Source organism: Brachycentrus maculatus, unplaced genomic scaffold (assembly GCF_059751285.1).
Source record: "Brachycentrus maculatus isolate JH-2025_06_01 unplaced genomic scaffold, ASM5975128v1 h1tg000077l, whole genome shotgun sequence".
NCBI lineage: Eukaryota > Metazoa > Arthropoda > Insecta > Trichoptera > Brachycentridae > Brachycentrus > Brachycentrus maculatus.
This window is the reverse complement of record NW_028280831.1, coordinates 1420231-1447385: the sequence shown is the minus strand read 5'-3', so window position 1 is coordinate 1447385 and position 27155 is coordinate 1420231. Positions and strand designations below refer to the sequence as shown.

The 27155-nt window shown below is 29.9% G+C and overlaps 1 protein-coding gene across 6 annotated transcripts in view; it reads left to right on the top strand.

Annotated features, from left to right (window-relative positions):
- Nucleotides 1-27155, top strand: part of LOC148311093 (tyrosine-protein phosphatase non-receptor type 13-like) — a 325348-nt gene that overhangs the window by 110914 nt on the left and 187279 nt on the right. For all 6 annotated transcript variants that reach the window (XR_015837312.1, XM_088257293.1, XM_088257291.1 and 3 more), the window contains exon 2: nt 3405-3443. Coding sequence is in view for 4 of the 6 variants with exons in the window: in XM_088257293.1 (XP_088113419.1) it covers nt 3405-3443 (39 nt within the window). In the remaining 2 variants the exon portion in view is untranslated. The remainder of the gene's footprint in view (nt 1-3404; nt 3444-27155) is intronic.

Here is a 27155-nt window from a genome sequence, read left to right as displayed (position 1 = left end):
TTAACGAACTTCGGATACAACGGACAAAAAATTCTGTCGAATTTAAAAAAAATAGCATCTTGTTAATATTATACGAGTACATGCTTAAATTCTATAACTATGTTAAACACATTTTCGTTACAACATTTTGAGTGTGTCCAAATACTTGTTCACAAAATCTGGATTATCTCCAATTACAGGAGTTATTTTCATATTATTAAAGCTTCTTTACATCTCACCAATAGATGTCTCTAGTGAAGTTCTAATGATTCAACAACAAGGTTTCTAAATTGATTCATATAAATAGAACTTCCAAGAATTTGAGTAGTGTGGTTGTCAATAAATAACATTTTCGTTACTTTGGAGCGTTGATTATAAAAAAAAACAGTAAACTTAAGTGCAAACAAAACATGACTCCTTTTTCAAAGCAGGATTATCAAAAACAAGTCGATATAAAACAGCAACGTCACTTCACGACGAGTGTCTGAAGACAATTAATAGATTTTTGTTTGTGTTTTGTGTTATTTATTTATACCTAAATACAATATTTATATATTTAATTGATTTATTTTAAACCTTTTTTTATATAACGGACTTTCAGCTTTAACATACACCCCCTCCCCCAAATTGGTATGTTATATCGAGGCTTTACTGTACTATGAATTAATGAAAATCGAATCACCGAATAAACGCATATTGTTACACTAGATTATATTATTGAATAATGAAATCAATTTAGGAAGCTAAATTACTGTATTTGTAATATAGTTTAATGTAATTTCATCCCTAGCTTTGTACACTTACAAAGTAATATCGTGATGATTAACTCTAACTACGTTATAATGTGCTTAAATGTAGTTCTAGAAATGTAATTTACGTGTTGAATTTCTGTTTAAGCGAACTGAATAATTGAATTAAAACTATCATAAAATGTTGTCGTTCTGAACCTGCAAAACATTTCTCAACGGGAATACTATCTGACGTTAGAGACATTAGCCTTTTTTACATATTAGCGAAAGAAATTAATAACTTAGAAGGTATTTTAATTTTGCACTAGTTTTACTGCAATCTTTGCGGATAATTTTGTCATGTTAATGAATTTATTCATCATTATATTGTACTTATATTGACTTCGTAGTGGCATGGTCAGCACGCTCGGCTACCGTACTGGAGGTCCCGGATTCGATCCCCAAGAGGGGTTCAAATAATATAAGTGGTTTTTTCACTCTAATATTTATTCAGTATGAGCCTGGACTAGTACCTGAAACGGAGGGAAACCTTTCCTTCATGTGTCAAGATAACACTGCGCTTGTATGATGCAGTGCCCTATGCACCATCAGGTGCGAATAAGGGTTTAAATGAATGAATGAAATATTTATAAATAGTTTTATTTTTATTTAAAGAGTGGGTGCGATAAAAAACTGCAATTGTAATTTAATGACAAAAATATTTTTTTATGTGTACTTCAACTGCACTGGTTACGCTTTCCCGAAAGGGTTGAGTAAAAACTCTGTCTGTTTATGTACAAAGCAATACATTATATGACTCCAGAGTATCTAAAAGAGCTGCGTATTCCAGACGAATTGGTTGATAGACGTCTCACGCTTCGATCGGCTACAACAACTGCTATGGGCAATGTGGTCCTACCAGCTCGCAACCAGCGCACTAAATTTGATGAGCGTGTCTTTGTTGTTGCGGAACGGTGGCGTGGAATGCTCTTTTAAGACTGTGATGAATCACATGGTCGCGACAAGTGCAGCCCAGAAGCCAAAAACTAGCTCAAATTTAAAAAATACAACTCAAATCGTATTACTGTAGATTTACGTGTCCATTTATGTGAATCTGACTATTATTTGTTCGAAGTAGATGAGTCCCCAAGACGGACGCTGCAATGCGACCCAAATCGTCAGAAAGATGTGCTAACGACACATGAGATAATAACCTAGAAATACGATATCAGCAGTTCACTAAACGGCTATTAGAATCAAGAAGACACCATATTTTCTGTTTATTTTATTCTTTATTTGCATTTTTTAAAGTTTTCATGACGTTTCTCCCCGTCTGAGCGTCCTTTTGTATAACCATTAAGCCCGCCTCATCCTTAGGGGCCCTCGGCGCGTTATGGAAATCTCGCCCTTCCGTCGTTCTGCGTCCCTAGCGGCGAGGGGTGATTATCCAACTTTATGGTCCATGAAGAGATAGCTCTCGCTGCTCACGATTCGAGGCCGCTCGATAAATTTCGCCGGATAAATTTCACGGACTCTCCACTGCTTTTCAGCCATTGTGTATCGTTAGCAATAAAAGCCTAGTCATATTCAACCGACCCATATTATTTTCTACCTGGTTAGGCAATTCGAATTGATAGCCCATTAATTGAAATTTATTAATGGTACATTAAAAGCTTTTATACAAAAATATGAAATCCTTTTAACAGAAATTATAACAAAAGTTTATTGTAATAGATAAAACGTTCGCAACATAAATTTGATTAATTTATTAAATATTATTATAAACATCATATAACGCGGTTAAATTTATACGTACATAAAACGCCAAATGAGTTCATCATCAATCCAAAATCACTACCTTTGGAACAAAGTAACAAATGCTGTTAAAAGTAATTAAGATAAAACATGCTTTGGTGTTAAAAGTAGTAACATGTTGACATTGTATGTTATGAATTTAAACAGTAAAAAAAACAGTTAATAATTGTAAAATCTGAAAAAAGGCATTTTCTCCGCTTTTGAAAGTTGGAGTATAATTATTTTTGTTATGTCATACGAGACTCAATAGTACTTATACTTATATCTCATCTAATACAGCAATATCTATGTAATAAGCCATTTAATAAATGAAAAATATAGAGCTTGGTTCAAACGTATTTTTGTATTGTAAAGTTTATTTATATTGTTTAGTCAATGTATTGTTCTGTTTTGTGCTTTTTTTTAACAGTTTATTTGCCTTCCCTTTAAAAAATGCTAAGGAGCTTACGAAATATCGCTTTATCGTGAATGATATATCCTTAAAACATTTTTATTGCTCTTTTATTGAATGTCTTAAACAATAAAATCTTCAAAGCTTTTACATGTACGGATTTATATTTTATCTTCGGGTCCTTAAAAATCTTTTAATTCGTTTTTCATACAATTCTTCTTAAGTCTTGATACTTTTTTAACATTAAACTTTGTTAGTTTAATTTTATAAATTGATCTACGTATTCAGGATCTTATAAAAATAATAATGTCATGTTTTTTTCACTTTCACTTGGTATAAAAGTATTTGAATAAAATCGTAAAAAAAACTATTCAGCTATTGTGTTATTTTATAAATTGCAGTTCTACCAAGGTTATCAATTAAAAAAAAAACTTAAATACAAATATTTCTAATAGAATTATAACATATCTAATATATTTATTTATTTTCAGGTCAACAATTCTCACAGTCCGGGAAGGAAGCCTCTCCTGGTAAGTTTTATTTATTTTTTATTTTTTATTCGTCTTATCTTGATTATTTTTTTAAAAATGTAATTAAACCCTCTCGTACGTTTTTTTAGAATAGGTATAATAAAAGTAATGTAAAATTTATGTAGGTAATGGGGCACAGAAGCAAAATATTTTATACTTATTTAAAGTTTTTATTTTTTAGGAATTTCTGGAGGGCCTCATGTGAGGCTTATTTGTATTTTAGCGAGCATAATATGAGATGATAATGTTTCTAAATTACATGTGTAGGTAAAATTAAATGTTTGTCTTTATTCGAATGTGACAAAACAGTGCAATTAGTAGTAAAAATGTTATAATTAACTGAACAAATCATAATAATATTAGAAATAAACATATATTAATTACACGAATGGAAATCTTTGAGAAAAATCCAAGCTTAAAGGTTTTTCGTTACATCGTTTGCAAATTTGAGGAGTTTTTCTCTGTCGGCCTTTTTTTAAAACTATTTTAAGTGATCAAGCAAGTCTTGAAGCAATTCACCGTAAATAAATTTGTAAGATGAGTCCCTTTTAAAACAATTTGACGGCAGTTTTAATTTATCTATTTTTAAGACCTCGTATGAGGCTTAATTTAGGAGAGAGTTAATATGATATGATATAATACATTGTGAATATCGATGAAATTTATACGGGTATTAATATTTGCAGCATACAAACCTTACTGCCTCGATTTCAAATATAATAGTTCAGTTGATTGGTTTCTTATTTACACAGTAAAAAGTTCATTCATTGCAATCTTTTATTTCCACTTTGCTCCTCTTATATGATATTAATAATCTATATATTTTCTATCCTTATCACCGAGATTGCTCGTATTATTGATTCGCACTTTTTCTTCGTTCTTTTCCATTATAGACGACGCTTTCATTTTACTTTTCCGGTTCATCACACGCATGTGTTCACAGCCAACAATTCGTGTCTCACAAAACATCTGCGGCCAGACCAAAATACAATATTGTACGGATCACGGAATTCTTTGTCATGCCTTCCATTCATTTCGTTCATCTTTATCTGGAAAATTTTAGAAATATTTTTTTTATAATTTTTTATGTTCCCCAAGATTGAAATATTTATATACTCCGTGGAACAGAGAAAGCAGAATATACGAATCCGAAGCGCTATCTATTTCAATTGTGGTGTAGTAAATACACTGTCTTTTGGGGACATATTAAGAATATTGTTGATAATTATAAAAACTGGTAGAAAAGAAGTACAAATGAATTGAACACACCAGGCTTTTCTAGTAAGTAAAATAATCAGAATCATATGCGTACGTATATAATACAAGTAACTCTCTCCATGTCACATGAAATATTATATGGGCAGAATGGAGAATGTTACAAAGTATATGAATGCTCCTTATCTGCGCCCAATTAAACTATAGACACCAGATAATTCTGGGCAATCTTGATCACATTTTACAAAAATGAAAGGTAATCAAACGCACCAGTTCGTGGTAAGGGTAATAAAAATTATAGTGCACTGTTCACAGAACTTAATATGAATGTTCATCTCATTATATTTTTTGAAATCTCAACAAATATAAAGAAGAATATGGAAGTCTGGGCATTTACAGGGCTTACGACCGTCATAGGCATGGTTTAAGCAATCTTTTTACACACGTGGAACAGTCGCCAATTCTACCCATGATGACAACCACACTAGTCAAATTCTTGGAAGTTCTATATTTATGTCGTTCATCTCTTATTATTAGATTATTTTCGATCATGGTTATAAAACGAAGATTCCACGATATTTTCAAAATATGTAAATACATTTTTGAAAATCGTCCTTTTTTTTTAATTTATATTTTGATCAACTAAAAACCACATAAATAACGCCACACGATATTAAAATATTTATCATTCTGTTATATTAACTCCGTGAATTGTATATTTTCCGTCGTATGTCTTAAATCTGTTAAACGCCACAAAACAGCACTAAAAATATCAGACTTAATAAAGATACAAAAGATATCGGTGACAATTTAATTGAATTATACGCGGTGGAAGTTTATTAACGTATAAATCATTCGTTATGTGACAAGCTCCAGAGGGTGGCCTGGTAACATCTGCTACTGAAAAAATAATAAAATAACTAAAAATATATATAGACAATGTGATTCACGTTTTATATTTAAGGGTCGTGTTAATAAATACCGGGATTTTATTATAAAAGTTTGGTCTTTGACGACACGTATCGTGTACGGTTTTAAATAGTTTGTACCCTAACAAAACCACCTTTGTAATGTGCCACTATTATAATTTATAAAAGCTTTACACCCTTTTGCGTTTACGTTGTCGTACTTGAGAAATGCGTATACACTAGATAAACGTGACAAACTAAAATAATTTAAGGTCAAGCGGGTTAAAATGTTGTCTAGTAAATCAGTGTTCGACAAACTTATCAGCCAAAGAGCCAATATGCTCAAGTGGTAAAAAATAAGTGTTTTTCTTTAATAATTTCATCATGTCTTACCACAAAGTGAATGCCAAAACAATTAATAAAAAATTAATTGTATTACAAGCAAACATAAACAATAAATAATAAGTGTAAGTCCCTCTCCAAGCATGAAAGCTTAGTCTCTTTATTGGAGAGAACTACGATATATATTTTAAGATTGTTAAAATAGAAATATTTAGAAAATGAATTAAAATAATTAAAAAAAAAACTTTTCGTATTTTCTCATCAAAGACATCTCATTAAGAATATGGAAGTCTGGGTATTTACAGGGCTGACGACAGTCAAAACATAATATGAAAAATAACTCCTATAATTGAAGATAATCTAGATTTGTGAACAAGTATTTGGAAACACTCAAAATGTTGAAAAAAACTTTTGTAACCATATTAAATACTAAGAAAAAAACGAAAAAAAATGAAATAAGTTAATTATTTACAAAATATTTATTCCCTCGCTTGTGTTAAAATAACGTTGTAGAATTTGAAAATAAACAAAAATTCATTAAAATATCAAAATATGAGAAAAATAATTAACCTTATTTCCCTAAGCGCGGTAATATAATACGCAAGTATTTCCCTCGGGAGTTAATCATTTTGCCTCCCGTGAATATAAACATGGCCTACCAAACCCCAACCCTCACCGCTAGGGTTAAATTTACTGCAATAGGTAACGGTTTTCCATGCCTCATTATTTTACTTTGAAACCTGAAAACTTTGACCGTATTTAATCATTTGGTGGTTCAAGTTCCGTATTCTGGGGAGGAATTATGACGATCAAAATTGTTAAACTGGAAGCGTTACACACTAGAAATGTGCTGACATGAAAATCATACTCGTTTGTTTTCTGTAACGTTTTAACAACAGTCGTAACCTTTAAACAAAATCGTCACATTAACCAACTATATAGCTGCCGAATGTCGACTTTTATCCGTCCTTTGCTAGCAATAATCCTTTTATCTTCTCTTTTATTTTTTTTTATTATTAACATAAATTGTATACATTTATTATATCACAATTTTTAACATATTTAAAAAATATATTTTGCAGAGACCCACCAAGCCACCTTGTGTGTCTTGTCGGTGGAGTTCTTTTTTAATATATTTTTATTCTTCATCCCAGATTCGACCTGAGTGTTCAAGTACGTTTTAAAAGATAATGTTGTAAAATGTATAACATTTTATTGCGATATTCTCATAATTTCTTATATTTTATTCTTTCCTGGCTGTACCTGTAAAGACTGTATGCAAAAGAAAAAAATGCACATACTATATTTCTGAAATGTTTAATTTCACAATGCTTGTGACGTATTTAATATGTTAATAATCTATGGAACAACAAACAGTGCAATCGGAAACTTTTTAAATGCTAAGTGACAGCATGATGTCCTCTATGAGCTTTGCTGTTGTGTTTAACAGATGGCGCTGCCATTGCGTTAAAAATGTTGTTTTTCAAAAAAGCATGTTTTTACCTGTCACGCAACTACATATAAAAAAACGTGCGCTCATCCAACGTTGTTTTAAAATTTCAAATTGCAATCGGTGAACAACTTTGGAAAATCATAATATTTCAAATCATTTATATGTCTATTTATATAAACTTAAATATAATTTTTTTCTAAATCAATGTACTTAACCCACAAGTCTATTAATTATATATTTTCCTATGTGAGCTTACTTAATTATTATCAGCTTTAAGGTAATTAACGAGGCAAATGAAAATTATTATTGGGCAATTAAGAAGTAATCATAAATTAATGAGTCTTCACTAACTGAAGTGCCGGGCGAGAAAATTTATAAACTTATTATTTTCTTAATTTATTATTAAACTTTTATAACGATTCCCAAGGTGGAATTATAACCTGCGGACCACATTCATACAAGTTTTTATTATAAACGCCATTAATCTCACGCTAAAACCCTTTTCGTGTCCATTCAGGGTCTAAATCCCTTTATTTAAATTAAAGTTTCATGTTTCAGGTAGTTATAATAGTTTATATAACGTCTCATTAATTCCTGTATAATATTTTTTATTCGGCCATAAATAAAAAATTCTAGTCACGTACACCGGTAAAACTTTAAGGGCATGTTTTATTTAAATGTTTTCATTTCCGTGATTTTAATTTGAGTTCATTTAAATATATGGTAGAACTTCTGTATTCATTATTTGGTTTCATGATCCTGACGAATATGGAAACCGCTTTTTTCGACGAAAAATTAATCATATTCGTTCTCAACGCCAAAAAAGGGAAATATAAAAATAGTAAAAAATACATAGTATATATTTGTAATATTTCTTAAGCCTTATCCGCGTGCAGAGGTGCATAGAGCACCGCATCAGCTCGAAAAAAAAAACTGCCAAAATTTTAAGGTTTTAGCTCTTTTACATCACGAAAAAAAACAATAAATGAGGGTAGAAATAACCTTTGTTCATTGACTCACAAAATATTTAGACGTTCCAAAATCAAGCTTAATGTGAATTTCCGATCATGGGCAGAATGGTGAATGTTATATGGTGTGCAGAGTGTAGTTTTATATTAGCCGATGACAGGACGTGAAGTGGGATATAATATTATCTTCCTAGTAGGTACTTCGGATGATTCTTAGGCGCAAGATAACAGAAAGACTTTTCATTGGTAGAAGGTAATTATCCTGGCTTCAAAGGTACGCGATGATTGCGCAGGATTGCGTTCGGATTGCGCAGTCCAAGGAGGCCGAGTAATCTCCTGCGATCAGAGTACTTGTAGAAGAAAAATAAGCTTTGTCAATATCTGTACTTCCATTTTTCCCTTCTTGACATTTATATTCTTATTTATATATTGAAATATATTATAAATTAATTTAAAAGTTTACACTGCTTCACGGAGAGATACCATAAAAGCTTTTGATTGTCTGATCCCAATTGACGTGCTAAGCTTTATGGTCAATATCTGTTATGAAATGGAGTGCTATATGTATTTTACGAGTGTTTCTTCAATAAGGTTTAATAAAGAATTTCTCCCGTTCTTCAATATAAAATTTGATGTTCTTGGAAAGCTTATAAACAGACATGCAATAACTGATTTTAATTCCCCTTGAACTGCTAAAAACGGAGTGGCTTTAGTTTTAATGGCAGTAATTATACATTGTGATCCAAAGTTAATGCCATCTTAAAAATAATAAATTTAATGTCGTTCATTTTTATTTGTCCATGTAACCAAAATATTGTTTTCTAGAATAATTAAAATGGTTCTTCTTATAGTGTTGTTGAAAAAGGACGTGAATTTTGCATTTTAGTAAGTACTTACCCAAATAAAATATAATTTTATGTTACTGGAAACTTAATTCTTACGGGAAGAAGTTGCTGGGAAGTACTGTATTTACATTTTCTGTTGAACATAAATAAAAAAATCCTTTAACTCCCATATTTTTATATATCAAATAAGTTTATCTTATTCAGTTTTCAACGATTTATTTAAGGATAAGCGAGAGCAGTTTAAGTTTTTATAATAAAAAATGTAAAATAAGTATTTTCAAAATAAGATTATTTCATTCATTATTTATACTTAAGTGATCACTTTAAGGCTCGTATAAATAACAAATGAAATTTTCTAGAAAACTTACTGAATTTTGAAGAATGCATCATATTTATATATTTTTATATTTATAATATATTTTTGAAATTATTTATATTTTATCAATTTTTATTTAGGAATATTTATTTCATGATATTTATTTTTATATGCGGTTAAATAAATATTCCTAACGATTCCTTCGATTCTTACAACACGGTTTGAATAAGACATTAAAATAAAAAATCCAGAAGTTATCGTGTGTAACAAACTAAAATAAATTCTAATGTATTCTTGTATTATGTTTTACATAACTAAAAATCGTAATGTTTATAACTTGCTTTCATGATTGTGTGCATAAAAGCGTCCGTAAAACATTTTGCTATCGGTGTACGTTTTTTTCCAGATTTTACGATTCTAAGTTATTTACCTCTTTTATTATTTTCCACTCCTTTTTATGGAGCAGCAGGTACTTAATTTGTTGAACTCAATTCCGCAATGGAAACACTGGTTGATGATAAAAAATGTATCATCCGCACTTAGAAAAAAATCAGTGTATTTTTTTGAATAATCTCTATGAGACCAAATTGGATCTGACAAAGGAATCATCATATGAGTAATTTAAATATTTGCAAAACAAAAACTTTATGTAAAAAAATACCGAATTTTTATTTCCCGTTTTTTCCTTCTTCATAAACAATATTTTATCAAATTTAAAACCTCGGTATCACAAAAAATTTAATTGCTCCTGAGTGCTCCGAAAAACATATGATTTTAAGTGTTTTTGAGAATTTTATTGCAAACGCCTTTCTTTATTTACATAATTAAAGTGTTTTGAGAAATACGTTAAAAAAAATACTGCTAATTTTTATTTCCCTTTTTTCCCCATAAAATATATTTTATCAAATTTAAAACCTGAATATCACAAAAATGTGACGATGCCCCGAAATACATATGATTTTGGGTGTTTTTGAGAATTTTTTTGGAAACGTTTTTTTTTTTAAACTAGTACAGTAAGAACTAGTACAAAATGTGATAATACGACTAGTAGTGACGTAGAAAAAAAAAGTAAAATGTGATAATACGATTAATATTTTATTTATTGTTTCGGCATTAACTTTGTGGTAAGATATGTTACAATGATTAAAGAAAACACTTGTTTTTTACCACTTGAGTTTTATTAAATACTACATGTTTCAGAAGTTAAACTTCTATCATTCAGGTCTGTATTATTTGTTATTATACAGACCTGAATGATGGAAGTTTAACTTCTGAAACATGTAGTCTTTAATAAAACTCAAAAGGTAAAAAACAAGTGTTTTCTTTAATCATTGTACGATTAATATTGACGTAGGAAAGTGACTTAAAAGTAAAATGTGATAATTTTTAACTTTTAATGGTGACGTAGAAAAGTCAGTAAAGAAAAGTAAAATGTGATAAAACTATTGATGGTGACGTAAAAGAGTAATTGTTCATGTTGTGTACTCCATCAGCCCAGATGATATGGTAAAATACGGTCCAAACCACGAGTGTGAGTACAATTAATACACTACATTGATACACTACATGATACACGTGTGCTTAATATTTATTATTTTATCCCGTTCTAACGAATACCATTATGACACATATTTTAATTAATTTCAAGCGTAAATAATTTTTAATAATATAATATTTGACTCTCGTTTGTTTATGAGTTGTTTTAATTATTCCTGGTACTCATGAAACTCCCTTAATCATCACAAAGGCTTTAATCCACCCCACATAAAATTTTCTAATTATTTTTACAATCTGTTAACATTTTTATTGTTTACTTTTTCCGGCTAATTGCATTTACTCAGCAAACGAAATTTTATACTCATTTTGTTACATTTTATGGAAATATATACCTGGGTTGGGATTGCGATCTACTCAGATAAGTAACGTGTCGGTTTCGTTCCACTCGAGAATAAAATAATCCTGTTGTGTTGTTAACGGCTGCATTAGTTTAATGGATATACAGAACGACATCAGAATGTTAATGTCCGTAGTCAGTTAGAATTTGCATCTCCCGTCTGGGACCCTCAATACAAAAAATATATTAATCGAATAGAATCAATACAATCAAAATTTATTTCATATTGTAATTTTAGACGGATGGCTCCAAACAATTATTTTATGTATTTACCCAAGCTCGTAACACGCAGGAACAATGCTGACCTTATTTTTCTGTATTTTTTTTAAATAATCATTTAGATTGCCCAGAGCTTTTATCACTCATCAATTTTAGAGTCCCGGGAGCACAGACCAGAAACAAAAACTTTTTTTAAATCCCTAAAATGCACACCAAGTCCTACCAAAATTCATTTTTAAATCGAGCCTGCGATATGTGCAATGAAATGCTTAATGAAATAGATATCAATAATGTTTCTTTTAATACGTTTAAGAGAAATATTGTTGATGTCTATTTGACCAGTTGATAAAGAAATGCTCTATAAAGTTATACTTTTATGACAGTTTATTTAAATTGTTTTATTTTTAGGTTACTTAGGTGGAAACCTATCATTGGAATTGTTATTTTTCTGTATTTTATCGTATTATGTTATTTTTGTCGAAATATTCTGTTGGTTTTCCAATAAAAAAATAATAGTAATAAAAAAAATAAAAAAATAATGTCGTTACAAATAGAAGCCCAGAATGAAAATTTAAATAAATTTCATAATTGTGAATCCAAGTTTTACTTGGTTTTACCACTGTTACTTATAATCTATTGTGACACGTGTTTCAATGCATTCCGCATCATTTTCAAACACGATTTTTTCTTAATGCTATAATAGTCCCTACGTACTCTTGTACAAGGTTGATTTTACGATTTTACTTTTTTTATTCCTAGGCATGTAATTGGCGACAAAAACCAATACTTATCCGGTTTTCGTCTGAATAAAAATTACATATGCATAAATAATTATTATAGAAAATTATTTTCCTTAAATTCTCTTTTGATTCGTTTGTATTGAATAATTTAGTATTTTTTCTACCTTCTCAGTTTTTCTAGTCTAAATGTTAGAAATGCGTTCTTGGAATAAAACTAAAAAAAATACGTCACCATAAATTTTAAGAAATAGTGATAATTACACAGTGAAATTTATATTTAAAATGTATATTTTATCTTATTGATTTATCGTTATTATAGCGATTGATTAACGATAAAACATGTTGATATGACACTGAGATGTTTGTTATTCTCACTGCTCAAAGTATCGTCGCATTATTTCTTATTGACCTACCCTGTCTGAAAATTTTTCATAATAGTTTCCTAAATGAAGTGAATTTCATTAATTGATTATACAGTTACTTTGTTTTAAAATCTGTCCATATTAAATTTAATTTTTGCTTAGTAAATACTACTATTATAATAGTGGTATTTACTAAGTAAAACAAAAATTAAAAATAAAGTGAATTTATTACCTTCTTGCGATTTTATTGCCCACCATGTACCGCGTGTATCTTATGGTGGAACCGTCTGAACGTAATTACTTTACCTTACTGTAGAATAAATTCACGTTCTTGCAAAAAGAGGGTCAACACGCCTTTAGTTCTCAATTTTGCAGGATAAATTCGCGTTTCCAACTTTTCTGTGTTTAAGTCAAATCTTAGTTTCAAAGAAAATGAACGTTGCAACGTCGGATTATGACTCCTACGAGTTTCAAAATTACTTCACTTGTCTAAACATATTTGTTCGAAGCCAAGTACATGTAGGAGTACATATATTCATATCTTTGCACACAAATCGTTGCCCTCCTGACTAACTGTCGTAGCTGATATTTTAACTAATCTAATATTTAATAATACTTATTTTAAACCTTTTTAGATTATAAAATTGAGTATCGTAATTATTTTATTAAAATTAAACACTTGAATAATCCACTTTATCGAATTTTATTTTTATTTACGACTAGTTTCGAAAACGACAATTGTTTTCATCTTCTGGTACAAATTAAAACTAACGAATAAAAATATATTTAGGTGTAAATATAGGTTAATAAATATAGGTAGGGGGGTTAAGGAACAAAATTTTATGTAAAAGGAAACATTGATAATAATGGTGACGTATTTTGAAACAGTATATTATTAATTATTGTTTTATCTGAATTTAAATTTTTATGTTTTTCTAAATTTTCTAAATTATTTTCAAGTGTTTAATTTTAATAAAATAATCATGTCATTCCACAAAGTTAATGCCGAATCAATAAAGAATATCGTAGTATTTATTTTTGAATCATCGATTTTTTTGTTCATCTCTGTTGAGTTAACAATAAGAATTAATAATTAACATACTTTCCTCTCATTGCGTATGTGTTTTGAAGAGTCCTTAAATGTGATATAAAAGTTCATAATTTAAAATGACGAAGAGTAGACAATTTATGGTTTCCTAGACGTGGCAGCCTTCAAAAGCGTTTTTTTTCATTGAAAATTTGCGTGAAATGCTTAATTTTGATCTTAGTTTAAATTGTTCAATATTTTATGATACACTATAAAAAAATGTCCGCCTCTTTAGTGTAGTCGCTATCGATTTTGACGCTGAAGGTCTTGGGTTCGATTCCCAGGGGGTGAGGCAAAATAGAAACACGTGATTTTTTTACTTTTATTTTCATTTTAAATTACCGTGAAGCGTAAAACTGTTCACCTTGCTTTCATATAATTACCTTGATATCGCCTTCATTTTATGCAGTGCCCAGTGCACTATTGGACGAGGATAAGGGTAGGAAGAATACATATCTAAATACATTATAATAAATAATAAAGTTGGATAGGCTATTTTGGGCCATTTTCGTTTAATACACCTCAAGGGCGCTTTCATATAAAATTCTGCATACCTATAAGTGAGAACTTGAAGCTGAAAGGATTTTACCGATTTACAGTCGGCATATAGAAAGCATTTTAGCTTATGAATTTTCGAAATTATATATACTTATACCGTGTTTTATAAACCTATTGTTCTTTCAACGCAGGCAACTTCGCGATTTTATTTGCCAAATTAATTGTTCGATCTTAAGTTTAATTGAGGGAAACCAAATCCTTCGTTTAACTATTTGATACCTTCGACTCCCCGCCGGCAATAAAGACGTCTCTCTCTCGAAAGTTTAATCCCCGACGCTTGAGCGTTTCGTCAGACCGAGCGATCACGGCTTCCTTGTCTATTTTCTTGGAAGACAACTTATTCCCTATTTGAAGAACTTAGTGGTACGCAAATATACGTTGCCTAGCGAACTGCCGAAGTTGTGCTTTCAAGTAATGGATTGTCTGCAACGTGTGTGAACTTAGAGCTAACGTACTCGTGATTCTCGCATGAAATGTATATATTATTGAATTTAACGTGCGAATTGAGAATAACGATTTCTCGGATTTTGTACAGTTCATTAAACGGAATCATAGCAAAATGGAAATTGTATCAATGATGAGAATTATCGGTTTTAATATGTCCTGATTTTCAGTTCTTATTTATATATTTGAATGCATACTGCTATATTAGTTTATATGGCATACCAGCTTTATTTGTTACACGACAAGGTTGAGGTTAAATAAAAATCACGATTTTGTATAATTTTTCTTTCAAAATTAATTGAAATTGAATGAATTGAAGCAGAGTATCATAATAATAATTACATATAGAATATAGTAAGGGTTAAAAATAGGACTTTTTATAAATTTTAGCATACATAGAAAAGCTAAGACGAAACTCGACTACTCATCAAATAAATAAAAGTGGAAATCATTCTGCATATAATTTTTATTTGATTAATTATTATTATTTAATGGGAATAACATGTGTGTGTTTGTATTATTATATTATAACGCATTTTCATTATTATTGGCTATGCTCGCCAATCATCTGTAGACTTGATTCTAAGGATATCAATAACAAAGCTAATGATGAATATTTTTCAAAGCCGTAATAGTTATTATTCTTTTTCCGTTAGATTTTATATAAATAAACCTTTATCATTTTCATATTGAAAAACGAATACTACCGCTGTTTTTTCTTTATTTTTTTGTTAATATTCTCACTAAGCCATAATGCTCTGCTCCATTCTATTTATATAATATTTGAAATTTTATGTACAATAAATTAAAAACAGGGAAAAAATCAAATGCTGTTTTATGATGCTTTTATTTTTTACACAATTATCTGGGATTATTTTGTGATCGCGAGACAGTAATACCACCCCTTCATTTCAGAGTGCCTTTATAACCATGTTTGTTTTCCGTGCAATGAAATCTAGATTTTTTTCAATCCTTGTTTCGGATTTAATTCAAAGAGGGTTGAACCAGTGGGTAAATAACGACTAAATTTTAATAAATAAAAAAAACTTCAAATGATTCAGTTTATGCCTCATTAGTTTAAAGTATCGCTAAGTGAACCAGAAAAACATAATTACACTATACGGACGATCTTTGAGTTGAAAGAAACAAATTGAGTTATGTCATTAGAGAGACTGCAATTAATTTTAAACAAAATATTTTAACTAAGTTTTACAAGATAAATACTATTATTTTTTTAAAACCTATTGTGTTACACGTATTTCGATGCATTCCGCATCATTTTCAAACACCGAATCAAAAATGATGCTGAATGCCTTGAAACACTTTTCACAGTAGATTTTAAGAATTAGCGGTATTTACCAAGTAAAACGTATTTTATTTATTGATTTCGCATTTACTTTGTAGAATGACATGTTGATTTTTAAAAATTAAACAGTTTTATCAGACCACGTATTGAGTTTTATTTCATTTATCACATTTATGTAATCACCATTCGATGAAAAGATCGGTAGTTTTCAAAACAGGTGTATAAATATATAAAACTTAAATAACAAATGGATACATATTACCACAATGTGAATGCCAAATCAATAAACTAAATATTTTAAGCAGATAATTTAATTTAAATAATTTGAGCATATTTTTTTTTACAATTATTGCTGGTGTCTTTTTTAGAACGTTGTATATGCTACTAATGAAAATAATAATAAAACACAAGATCAAGAGACAGAGAGTTGACATGTGATATATATATATATATATATATATATATATATATATATATATATATATATATATATATATATATATATAGTCCGCCTCCGTAGTGTAATGGTCAGCACGCTCGGCTACCGTTCTGGATGTCCCGGGTTCGATTCACAAGGGGGGTAAAAATAAATATAAGTGATTTTTTCACTGTAATATTTATTCAATATTACCATGGACTGGTACCTGAAGCGGAGAGCTGATCACCTTTCCTTCATAAGTAAAACGATCATGATAACACTGCGTTTACAAGACACAGTGCCCTATGCACGATTGGGGTGCGGATAAGGATTTTATTATTATTAAATATATATATATATATACATATATATATATATATATATATATATATATATATATATATATATATATATATATATATATATATATATATATATTTATATATTTATATATATATATATATATATATATATATATATATATATATATATATATATATATATATATATATATATATATATATATATATATATATATATATATATATATATATATATATATATATATATATATATATATATATATATATATATATATATATATATATATATATATATATATATATATATATATATATATATATATATATATATATATATATATATATATATATATATATATATATATATATATACCATTTTTAATATCGTTTTTATACTAACATTTCCTGAATGTACATCAGTAGGGTCTTGTAAAAAGTTTTCCTTTGTGTCACCATTGTTAGATGCCGCATGTGATATTTCTGTATTTCAGCTCTGTCCGTCTTTGAAGGCCGCTCCTGCCCTCTGACTCCATTAAAAATGCTCATTAACGTCCATTGTTCTTTGAGAGGATCTACGTTTTTCAAAGATCCTGGATATTTGCGAGAGGATCTCTGCCTAATTAGAAAAACCACTCGGGTCGTTTGAAAACACAATATTTTTTCCTTGTCATTGCTGCACCACAATACATACTTGTTGACATACCAGATAAAATGAAAACTTTTTTGTCTCCCTATGTATAACATGTCCACATTTTATCCGCCTCCGTGATGTAATGGTTAGCGCGTTTAGCTACCGTGCTGGAGGTCCCGGGTTCGATTCCCAAGGGGGGTCGAATAAAAATAAGTGAATTTTTCACTTTCATATTTATTCAATATTACCCTGGACTGGTACCTAAAGTGGAGGGCTGATCACCTTTCCTTCATGTGTTAACGATCTAGATAACACTGCGTTTATGTGACGCAGGACCCTATACACCATCGGGTGCGGATGAGGGTTTGAATGTTTAACACAAATAGTATACCTGCATATTTTGTTGACAAAAAATATATATCTAGAAGAAAAAAACTTTAATAAATTGGCATTAAAAATATTCACCGTGTTTGAAACCGTATAATTTTAAAAGAAACGCCTTTATATTTCGTTAGAAAATTGATTTCACCCGGGAGAATATAGGATGTTGCACATATTGTATTTAGGCTTCAATCTACTTTACGACAAAAGGTCTACTTTACGTTACTTTGTAAAAATAGTGTAAAAAATAATTCCTAATTGGAGATAATCTAGATTTGTGATTAAGTATTTGAAAACACTCAAAATGTTGTACAGATATTTTTGTTACTGTGACTGGCGTGTACAGAAACGATCAAAAATTATTTATTTGAGCTGTTAGTAAATAAACTTTTAACCGATTTTTTCTAAACTAGGATTAAATTTTTCAAAGCTATTACAAATTAATACTATTGCGAAATTTTAGTTTTTTTTTTAATCTTATTAATGTTACAAATGTGTACATTTTTAAATAAATATTAGTTTTGCATTTTCCGATACAGTTAGTCCTGCTGCAGTGTAACAGTTACGTTTAACATCCGAAAGTATAATTATTATTATAAATTGAAATTTATAATAATAATTATACTTATATAATAATTATAAAGTATGCACCCCAAAACACCCAAAAGCACTTAGACCTCGAATAAAAATCACCTCTCTTCAGTATAAGATGTCAAATTTTGTTACGACGAGTATTCTCGTTTCAAATTTTTGCCACACGCTCTTGCGAAATTTCGAAGAGAACGGCTCGGTTGATGAATCTGTTTCCTTCAAGTACATACTCGTATTTCTATTGATTGAATGAAGTCCTTATCTGGAATACTTCTTGTCCCACTGACCCTTCGATAATTGAATCACGTTTTTTTCATCTACCTCAAAAGAAATTTCTTCAACTATTTTTCCTTTTACCTTTCAGCGTATGTTAAGCTTTCACTTTTTTTATTTCGAGAAATAAAAATACTTTGTGTTCTGATCCACTCACATTTTTATTAACCAACTAGTTTCGGCAACAACCTGATGCCCTCTTCAGGGTTTAATTTATTACTTAAGTAATAAATTTTACCCTGAAGAGGGCAACAGGTTGTTGCCGAAACTAGTTGGTTAATAAAAATGTGAGTGGATCAGAACACAAAGTATTTTTATTTCTCGAAATAATATATCAATATGATCCACAAAGTTAATGCTTTCAATATTCAAAACATTTCACTTTTTTCCTTACTACATACTTACTTGAAATATTAACTTTTTGAAATACATTTTTAAGAGTTAATCACTATAAGTACATTTTTTAACTCATTATTTTTTTATGCATTATTTTTTCCATCACTATGAGCAACCAACTAATTAACCATCACGCCGCTTCCCCGCAGGGGTAGGCAGAGAGAATAGAACACAAGCCCACTGTATTTGCAAACAATCTTCGCGTCTTCTACATTCATGCATCTGCTCATACATATCTGCCGATTATTTCGACTCCTAACCTGACCGCATTCAAGTATTTAACATACCTGATCGTGCCACGTTTTTCTCGGTCTTCCTCTGATCCTTTCTCCAACTGAATTCGCCTCATTATTTTGTTTAACTATAACCATAGTTTTGTTTTACTATATGCCATCACTATTATTCATTGTATTTAATAATAAAATAAATACCCTTCATGTATGAGGAGATGCATGAACGTAGAAGAGGCGAAGAATGTTTGCTGAATTGAATTCGCCTCATTATTTTGCTTAGCTATAACCATACTTTTGTTTTACTTTATGCCATCACTATTATTCACTGTATTTAATAATAAAATAAATACCCTTCATGTATGAGGCGATGCATGAACGTAGAAGAGGCGAAGAATGTTTGCAAAGACAGAGTGGTGTGGCGTTCTATTCTCTCTGCCTACCCCTGCAGTAAAGCGGCGTGGTGGTTAGTTAGTTAGTTAGTTATAAATACCCTTAAAATATATTTTGTAAAAATGTATGTATTTACAAACATCTTTTTACAAATATTTAAAGAAAGGGAAACATTATTGACACATAATTTTAGAAATACAAGATCACAAAATAACTTAAAGACCCCAAAATATAATACTAGTGCAGCTCAAAACCACTATTCTTTTATAGGAATAAAACATTTTAATAAACTACCTGCAAGAATAAAAAATATAATCAATTTAAAATCTTTCAAAAATGATTTACAAAAACATATAAGGCAAACTCCCGTTTGATTACCATTTGTTATTTCTTATTTTTACTTCTTATTTATATGTACAAACCCTGTAAGTTTATTTTTACCTCTTATTTATATGTACAAACCCTGTAAGCGAACTCCCTCTCTAAACACGAGCAATCTGCTCTCTTAGTGAGGTAGCACGTAAAAAAAAACTATGTATATGTAACTATGTTGATTATTTTGCCATACGATGTATCTTTGATTTAAAAAATTATATATTATTTCGAGAAATAAAAATACTTTGTATTCTGATCCACTCACATTTTTATTTAACCAACTAGTTTCGGCAACAACCTGTTGCCCTCTTCAGGGTTACATTTATTACTGTAACCCTGAAGAGGGCAACAGGTTGTTGCCGAAACTAGTTGGTTAAATAAAAATGTGAGTGGATCAGAATACAAAGTAGTTTTATTTCTCGAAATAATATATCAAGATGATCCACAAAGTTAATGCTTTCAATATTCAAAACAAAAAATTTATAAATAAAAAAATAAAATAAATGTACAGAACGGCTCGTATTGACATTACATACGTATTAACTTGTGCGTGACTTGCTCGACCCATACTCATTTATTCATATAGCTGAGATTGAAACAAAAAAGGTTCGTGATACCGCACTCATTATTATTAAATTATTTTTATGAATATTCACAAAAAATTAAGTCGTCAATGCCAGTTCAACTTAACAGCCGTTATCATCGAAGCGTGCAAGGTTAAGTAATTTGAGAGAAAATGAATTAATTCGCTAAATGTAAGAAATTTTTTGCTTAATTAATTTCTTGATCTGCGAGACTTTTGAATTTAATTAATTAACTTTCTTAATTTTATATCTGGCCTTCTTTCCAATTAATTTGACTCTATCTTTAACTTCTTAATTGAAATATCTTTAAAATTTAGACTAAGCTTCACATGCGGTGTTTGAAAATGATGCGGAATGCATCGACACACGTGTCACAATAGATTTTAAGAAATATTGGTATTTACTTAAAAAGAATTCAATTAAAAATTCATATTTTTATCGTAAAGTGACTGCCTAATCAACTAACGAAATATATTTTTGACTAACCCCCTTCCCCTAACTTTCCCTCTCCTTATTTATAGAACAATTTTATATTTTATATTTTAGTTACTATACAGACCTGAATGATGGAAGTTTAACTTCTGAAACATGTTGTCTTCAATAAAACTCAAGTGGTTTAAAACAAGTGTTTTCTTTAATCATTGTAACATGTCTTACCACAAAGTTAATGCCGAAACAATAAATTAAATATTATAAAAGTATAGATTCATTAATCACCATACTTGAGGTCTCTGGTTCGATATTTTCAATATCGTTTATTTTTGACCTAACTAAATGGCATATCAATTTATATTATTTTGAGAAATAAAAGACTGTTTTTTATCCACTCACATTTTTGTTAACAACCAACTATGTAGTTTCGGCAAAAACCTGTTGCCCTCTTCAGGGTTTAATTTTTGACTATTTAATTATGAACCCTGATAATTTAATTTTAAACTCTGAAGAGGGCAACAGGTTGTTGCCGAAACTAGTTGGTTGTTAATAAAAATGGGAGTGGATCAAAAAACAGTCTTTTTATTTCTCAAAATAATATATCAATTATCAATCAATAATATATCAATTATCAATAATATATCAATCAATATTATCAAATTCCCGATGAAAAATTCCAGGTTATATGGCCCACCCTTTTCATCGTTGTTTCTTTTGTTTATCGATTAACCTATTTATTCATGTTCTGTAGATATTATTCCTATAAAATTTTAGTTCGCGAGAGACTCGCCTCACTGCAAAAATTCTTACTTATTTTTCTTGTCATATATTTTTGTAGGTTTGCAATGCATACATAATTATTATTTATTACTTACTTAATTTTTGGCCGCCTCCGTAGTGTAATGGTCAGCACGCTCGGCTACCGTACTGGAGGTCCCGGGTTCGATTCCCAGGGGGGGGTCAAATAAATATGATTTTTTCACTCTTATATTTATTCAATATTACCTTGGACTGGTACCGGAAGCGGAGGGCTGATCACCTTTCCTTCATGTGTTAACGATCAAGATAACGCTGCGTTTATATGATGCAGCGTCTTGGCATGGCATTTTAAAACCGGTTGACAATCTTTACTGTAATTAAGTTTAATTTATCGAAACAAAATAATAAAGTATCGTTTTTTACCGAAATAAAGCTGAATACACTGCGTATTGAACGCGTCAACTTTTCACTGAAATCTCCACAGTGATTGTATGTTATATAATTTTTTGAACTTTTCTTTTGAGAAGTTGACTTATTCGAGCTACTCTATTATTCTTTTGATCAATATATTATGTATGGAGAAAACAGCGAAACGGAAAATAAACTAATTCATCCATAATAATGTTTTACCACAAAACGAAGCCGCAATGCGCCGCTTCTTATGTGAAATTCGGAGATTTGAATGTATTTTTAGGGAGAAAATGAACATGCGTAATATAAATACGCGTGTGTACCTACGTCTTTTTTCTTTCGTTTCACGTAAAGTTTATTTTATATCTGTTATTTTGTAGAAGAGGCTTTTAACAGTATTATGTTTTTTCTATCTTGTATTTTTTCGTATCGTTCTCTAACCCACAAAATGAATAAAATATGTACTTACGTACTATCAATCTGGGTAACTTTGATCTCCTGGGTAGCATTGAACAAAAATGAAATTTTTCGTTGGCATTTTTTATATCCCCTGTTTCCGTGTATTAGATACAAACCATTTTTGTAATTTACTTAAATACTTAGTTTCAATGTTATACCTTATATTCACGTTAAACCCCTAATATATGTTACCATTTTGATCAAAACTTTCGTAACAAAAATAAATGTTATTCACGTAAATCAAATAAAAAAGTTTTAAAATACGTTGAGTAAAAAAATTTATTTATTATACTTAAACAAAACATCCATTTTGCTTTGTAAAATTTGCATAATTGAATTTGATTGATCACCGTTGTGTCAATAATATTATAATACGTTTATCTTTTTTACCCTAGTAAAGGTGAATTGTTCATTAATAATGTCAAATGCAAGCTTACTTAACAAAAATTATTTATTATATAATTTTAAGGAAGTGCTAAGTTTTCACATATTCTTAATAATTATGAAAATCATGATTATTATCATGATTTTCATAATTATTAAGGCTTATGAACTACCACGGAGTAAGGATTTAAATAAAAATGAATACGTGAATCGCCTCTTGAATGTTTTTCGCAGATACATTGTGGCATATTTTATAAACTTTATAAAATGAAACAGCTTTCTTTTAAGCACTTTTTTTATTATTAGTACACTTTAACCTACCGGTTTCGATAAGAACTTTGTCATCATCAGGGCTTATTAAATTCTAAAACATTAAAATACTCATAATTAATTGCATTCCCTTACCTTTTTTGGTAAGGGAATGTAATTGATTATGAGTATTTTAATGTTTTTAATGTTTTAGAATTTAATAAGCCCTGTTGATGAAAAGGTTCTTGTCGAAACCGGTAGGTTTAAGTGTACTAATAATAAAAAAAGTGGTTAAAACAAAGTTGTTTAATTTTATAAAACTTAAATCGCCTTCTTAATGTATGTTTTATTCTATGTATGTGCTAAGTATTCTATAATATTGCAATATATATCAAGGAAATACTTTCCCCAGGATCTACATATTTGTATCCACTTTTGACCAAAGATCAAAGCTCTCTCCAACTCGTGCTAGCTTTCCTTAACAGCCTGAAGCCTATCCTCGACTTGCCTTAAGTCCTCCACAAACTAGGAAGAGTCCTTTGGCCGTGGCTATTCGCGTAATCCGATTAGCGAATATACCTCCGGACCCTGGAGAACTAGATCCCCTTCAGACATTTAATGGGACGTACGAGGGTAGTATCAAAACAAACCATAAGTAAAAGTATTCAACTTGAAGGCAGCCCAAATGTCTGTTTGTTCTCCTTTTAATTACAGTTTTTTTTGCACGTTTCTTTTTTTATAAATACTTGTTTTATTTTTTTATGACCGTCTTATTTGGCAGAACCCGTGACGAGACGTTTATTTTAATAAAAAAAACATTATATTGAAATAACAAGTATGTAACAATAATAATTTAATTTGCTGTCTTTAATAATGTCAGATGATCAAGTTTTTATGTTTTTTTTTAACCCTTTTGTGATCGATGCAAGGTTCACTGTTTTTGTCTTTCTTGTAATTTTATTTATAGTTTTTTTTTAAATGCTGCAGAATATCTTCGTCTACAATAGTATTTATACATTTTCTATATTTTTACTTTTGCTATTGTTTCATGCATATATTGCATTTTTTATTGACTTATGTATATAATAATAATAATGTTTTTTTTTATTCTGGTACGTGTAATACTAAGTCATATTTTGTTTACAACTATAAAGTATTATAAAATTAAATTAAATTAACACCATCGCACCATAATTACGAAATAACTACCTGTCGATAGCAAGTAAATGGGTATTGGCATCAGAAAATCTCCATTCATTATTTCTGACTTACTAGTCAAAATTTTCAATCGGATCAGAGACTTCAAATCTAATGAATACTTCAAATGATTGAATCCCGGATAAAATTCACATTTCAATTATTATTATCAGTGTTTATCAAAACACGGTTTAAATCTACTAGATTTATTTACTGTGGAAGCTGTTTCGCGGTACTAGGGGATTGTCATTTTAATTTTATAACCTAATGATACTCGTATTATTACCTTTTTACCATACTTCGAGTTTGTGTTGATCGAACCGATTATTTTTAGGGGACGTTTCTTTTTTTGTTAATATTTATTATGAAATTACCTATACGTTACACGGGTGACGAATATGTGTGACATAATGATATTTAGCAAGATGTAAGATTTTTTCGTAATAGATTTAATTTATGATAAATCTAGCGTTTTTTTCTATTTGTCAACGTTCGAAGGGAATCTTGTTATTGAAATTATAGACCCTTCGAGTGATGGGAATGACACAAAATCCTTGTTAATTTATTCTTTACCTTGAGGGGAATGGGAAGCAGTGTTTGTTTATCTTTTATGTTCCACGATCTCCTAATAGCAAAAAGATTTAGTAAATTTCCTTACAACCTCCCCATTGTATATATTTTACTGTTAACCAAAGTTTTCGATCGCTAACGTAACAGTAAATTAAAATGTCTTTCCATTTTTCTGAATGACTACAATCCTTCGTTTATCTATTTGTGAAACTGGGTATCGCGACCTCCAGTTTGAGAAACGATGATGAAGAGTATGTTTAATCCGAAATTCCTCCTTTGATAACAGACACCCTATTGCCTATAGTCGGATCCCCCGCAAAACTAAACATCTGTCGCCCGAATAAAATGAAATCGTTATTCCAAAGATGATATTCTCCATTTAAAATGAAATCCCGACTCTTGTACTCTAGATTGAAGTGCATGATTTGATCTTGTCTAGAATTTCTCTCGTATTCTAATTTCCTGGATTCTCCATTCATCCCCTAATACTACAATAGTACCTACATAATGTACGTATTATTCGAGTATTTCTAGGACATTTGCTCAGACTAACGATTCTGATAAAGTGTTGTTTTAGAGAAATTATGTTGAAGTGTTTATGCGTCATCAATATCCGTGTCATAAGATACTCGTTTGCAAAACTGGCATAGCGGGTTCGATTTCCACCAATTGTAAAATAAATTCAAGTAAGGTTTTTTTTTCTATTGGTCTGGCTGTTTGTGATATATTTTAAACATTTACCTACTACTGCTATACTATCTGCAGACAAGCCTCCAAAAGAAGAAACCTTTTGGGAAATTCTCAAATAACATCAGAAAAATATCAGTAATGATTCGTCTTATCGATATGATGATATAATGATAGGGTGACTTAGCTCGAACTTTGAAGAAACTGAAAAACGCATTATCTTTAAAAAAAAACAATTATATATTTTAATACATCATTTTCAGTTTGTCCAAATACTTGTTTATGAATCTGGATTATCTCCAATTATAGGAGTTATTTTTCATATTACTTTTTGACATATTATCAAAGATGAAAAAGAATATGGAAGTCTGGGCATTTGCGGAGCTGACGACCATCATAGGCTGGATTTAGTGATCACTTTACACACAGTGTAACATTCACCAATTTTACCCATTATTGACAACCAAATACTACTCAAATTCTTGTTCAAAGTTCTATATAAATGAACTAATTTCTAAACATTGTTCTTGAATCACTAGAACTTTACTAGAGACATTTGTTGGTGAGATGAAACAAGATTTTTACTGAGCAGATACTCTTTCATTTGTATGTGAAGTCCGAATCCTGGATTATAATCACATACATGAGAAACACCAGAAAATATGAAAAATAACGCCTATAATTGGAAATAATCCAGATTTGTGAACAAGTATTTGGGCACACTCAAAATGTTGTGATATATTACAACCTTGTATTCGATGTAAAAAAATATAGGATTCATCATTTCAAAATTTATTGTACACACTCGACTACTTAGTAGTTTATTGTTTGTCTGTTTGAGATAACTTATTAAATTATTAGACAGCTATGTTTAACTTGACTAATGGAGTAATTTGGCACTGCCTTTATCCCACTGAATAGAAATTATGGAAGCGTTCCAAAGTGTCTTAATTTCTGAGGATAATCTCTGAAACTAGATTCCCATCTTCTCTTGTCATAATGCCTCTATATATGTAGCTATGAAACTCTCTAAAGCTTCTTCAGTATTGATACTCATTCACAATATTGGAACTCATACAACGACGGTTAATTTATGCATTTAAATGTGCAAACAATGCCGCTTCGTTTTATTTTAATAATTCGTTATTATTACGACTGCTTCCCACCAACCTTCGGATGGTTTTCTTTCCTTCCCCACCCTTTTCTGGCCTTCCCCCTAAATCCCACAGCGCCACTAAGTCTAGGAAAGGGGATGACGTCAGAGCGAAATCAGCATTTTGTAAAGTATGATGAGAAGAAATATATATATTTA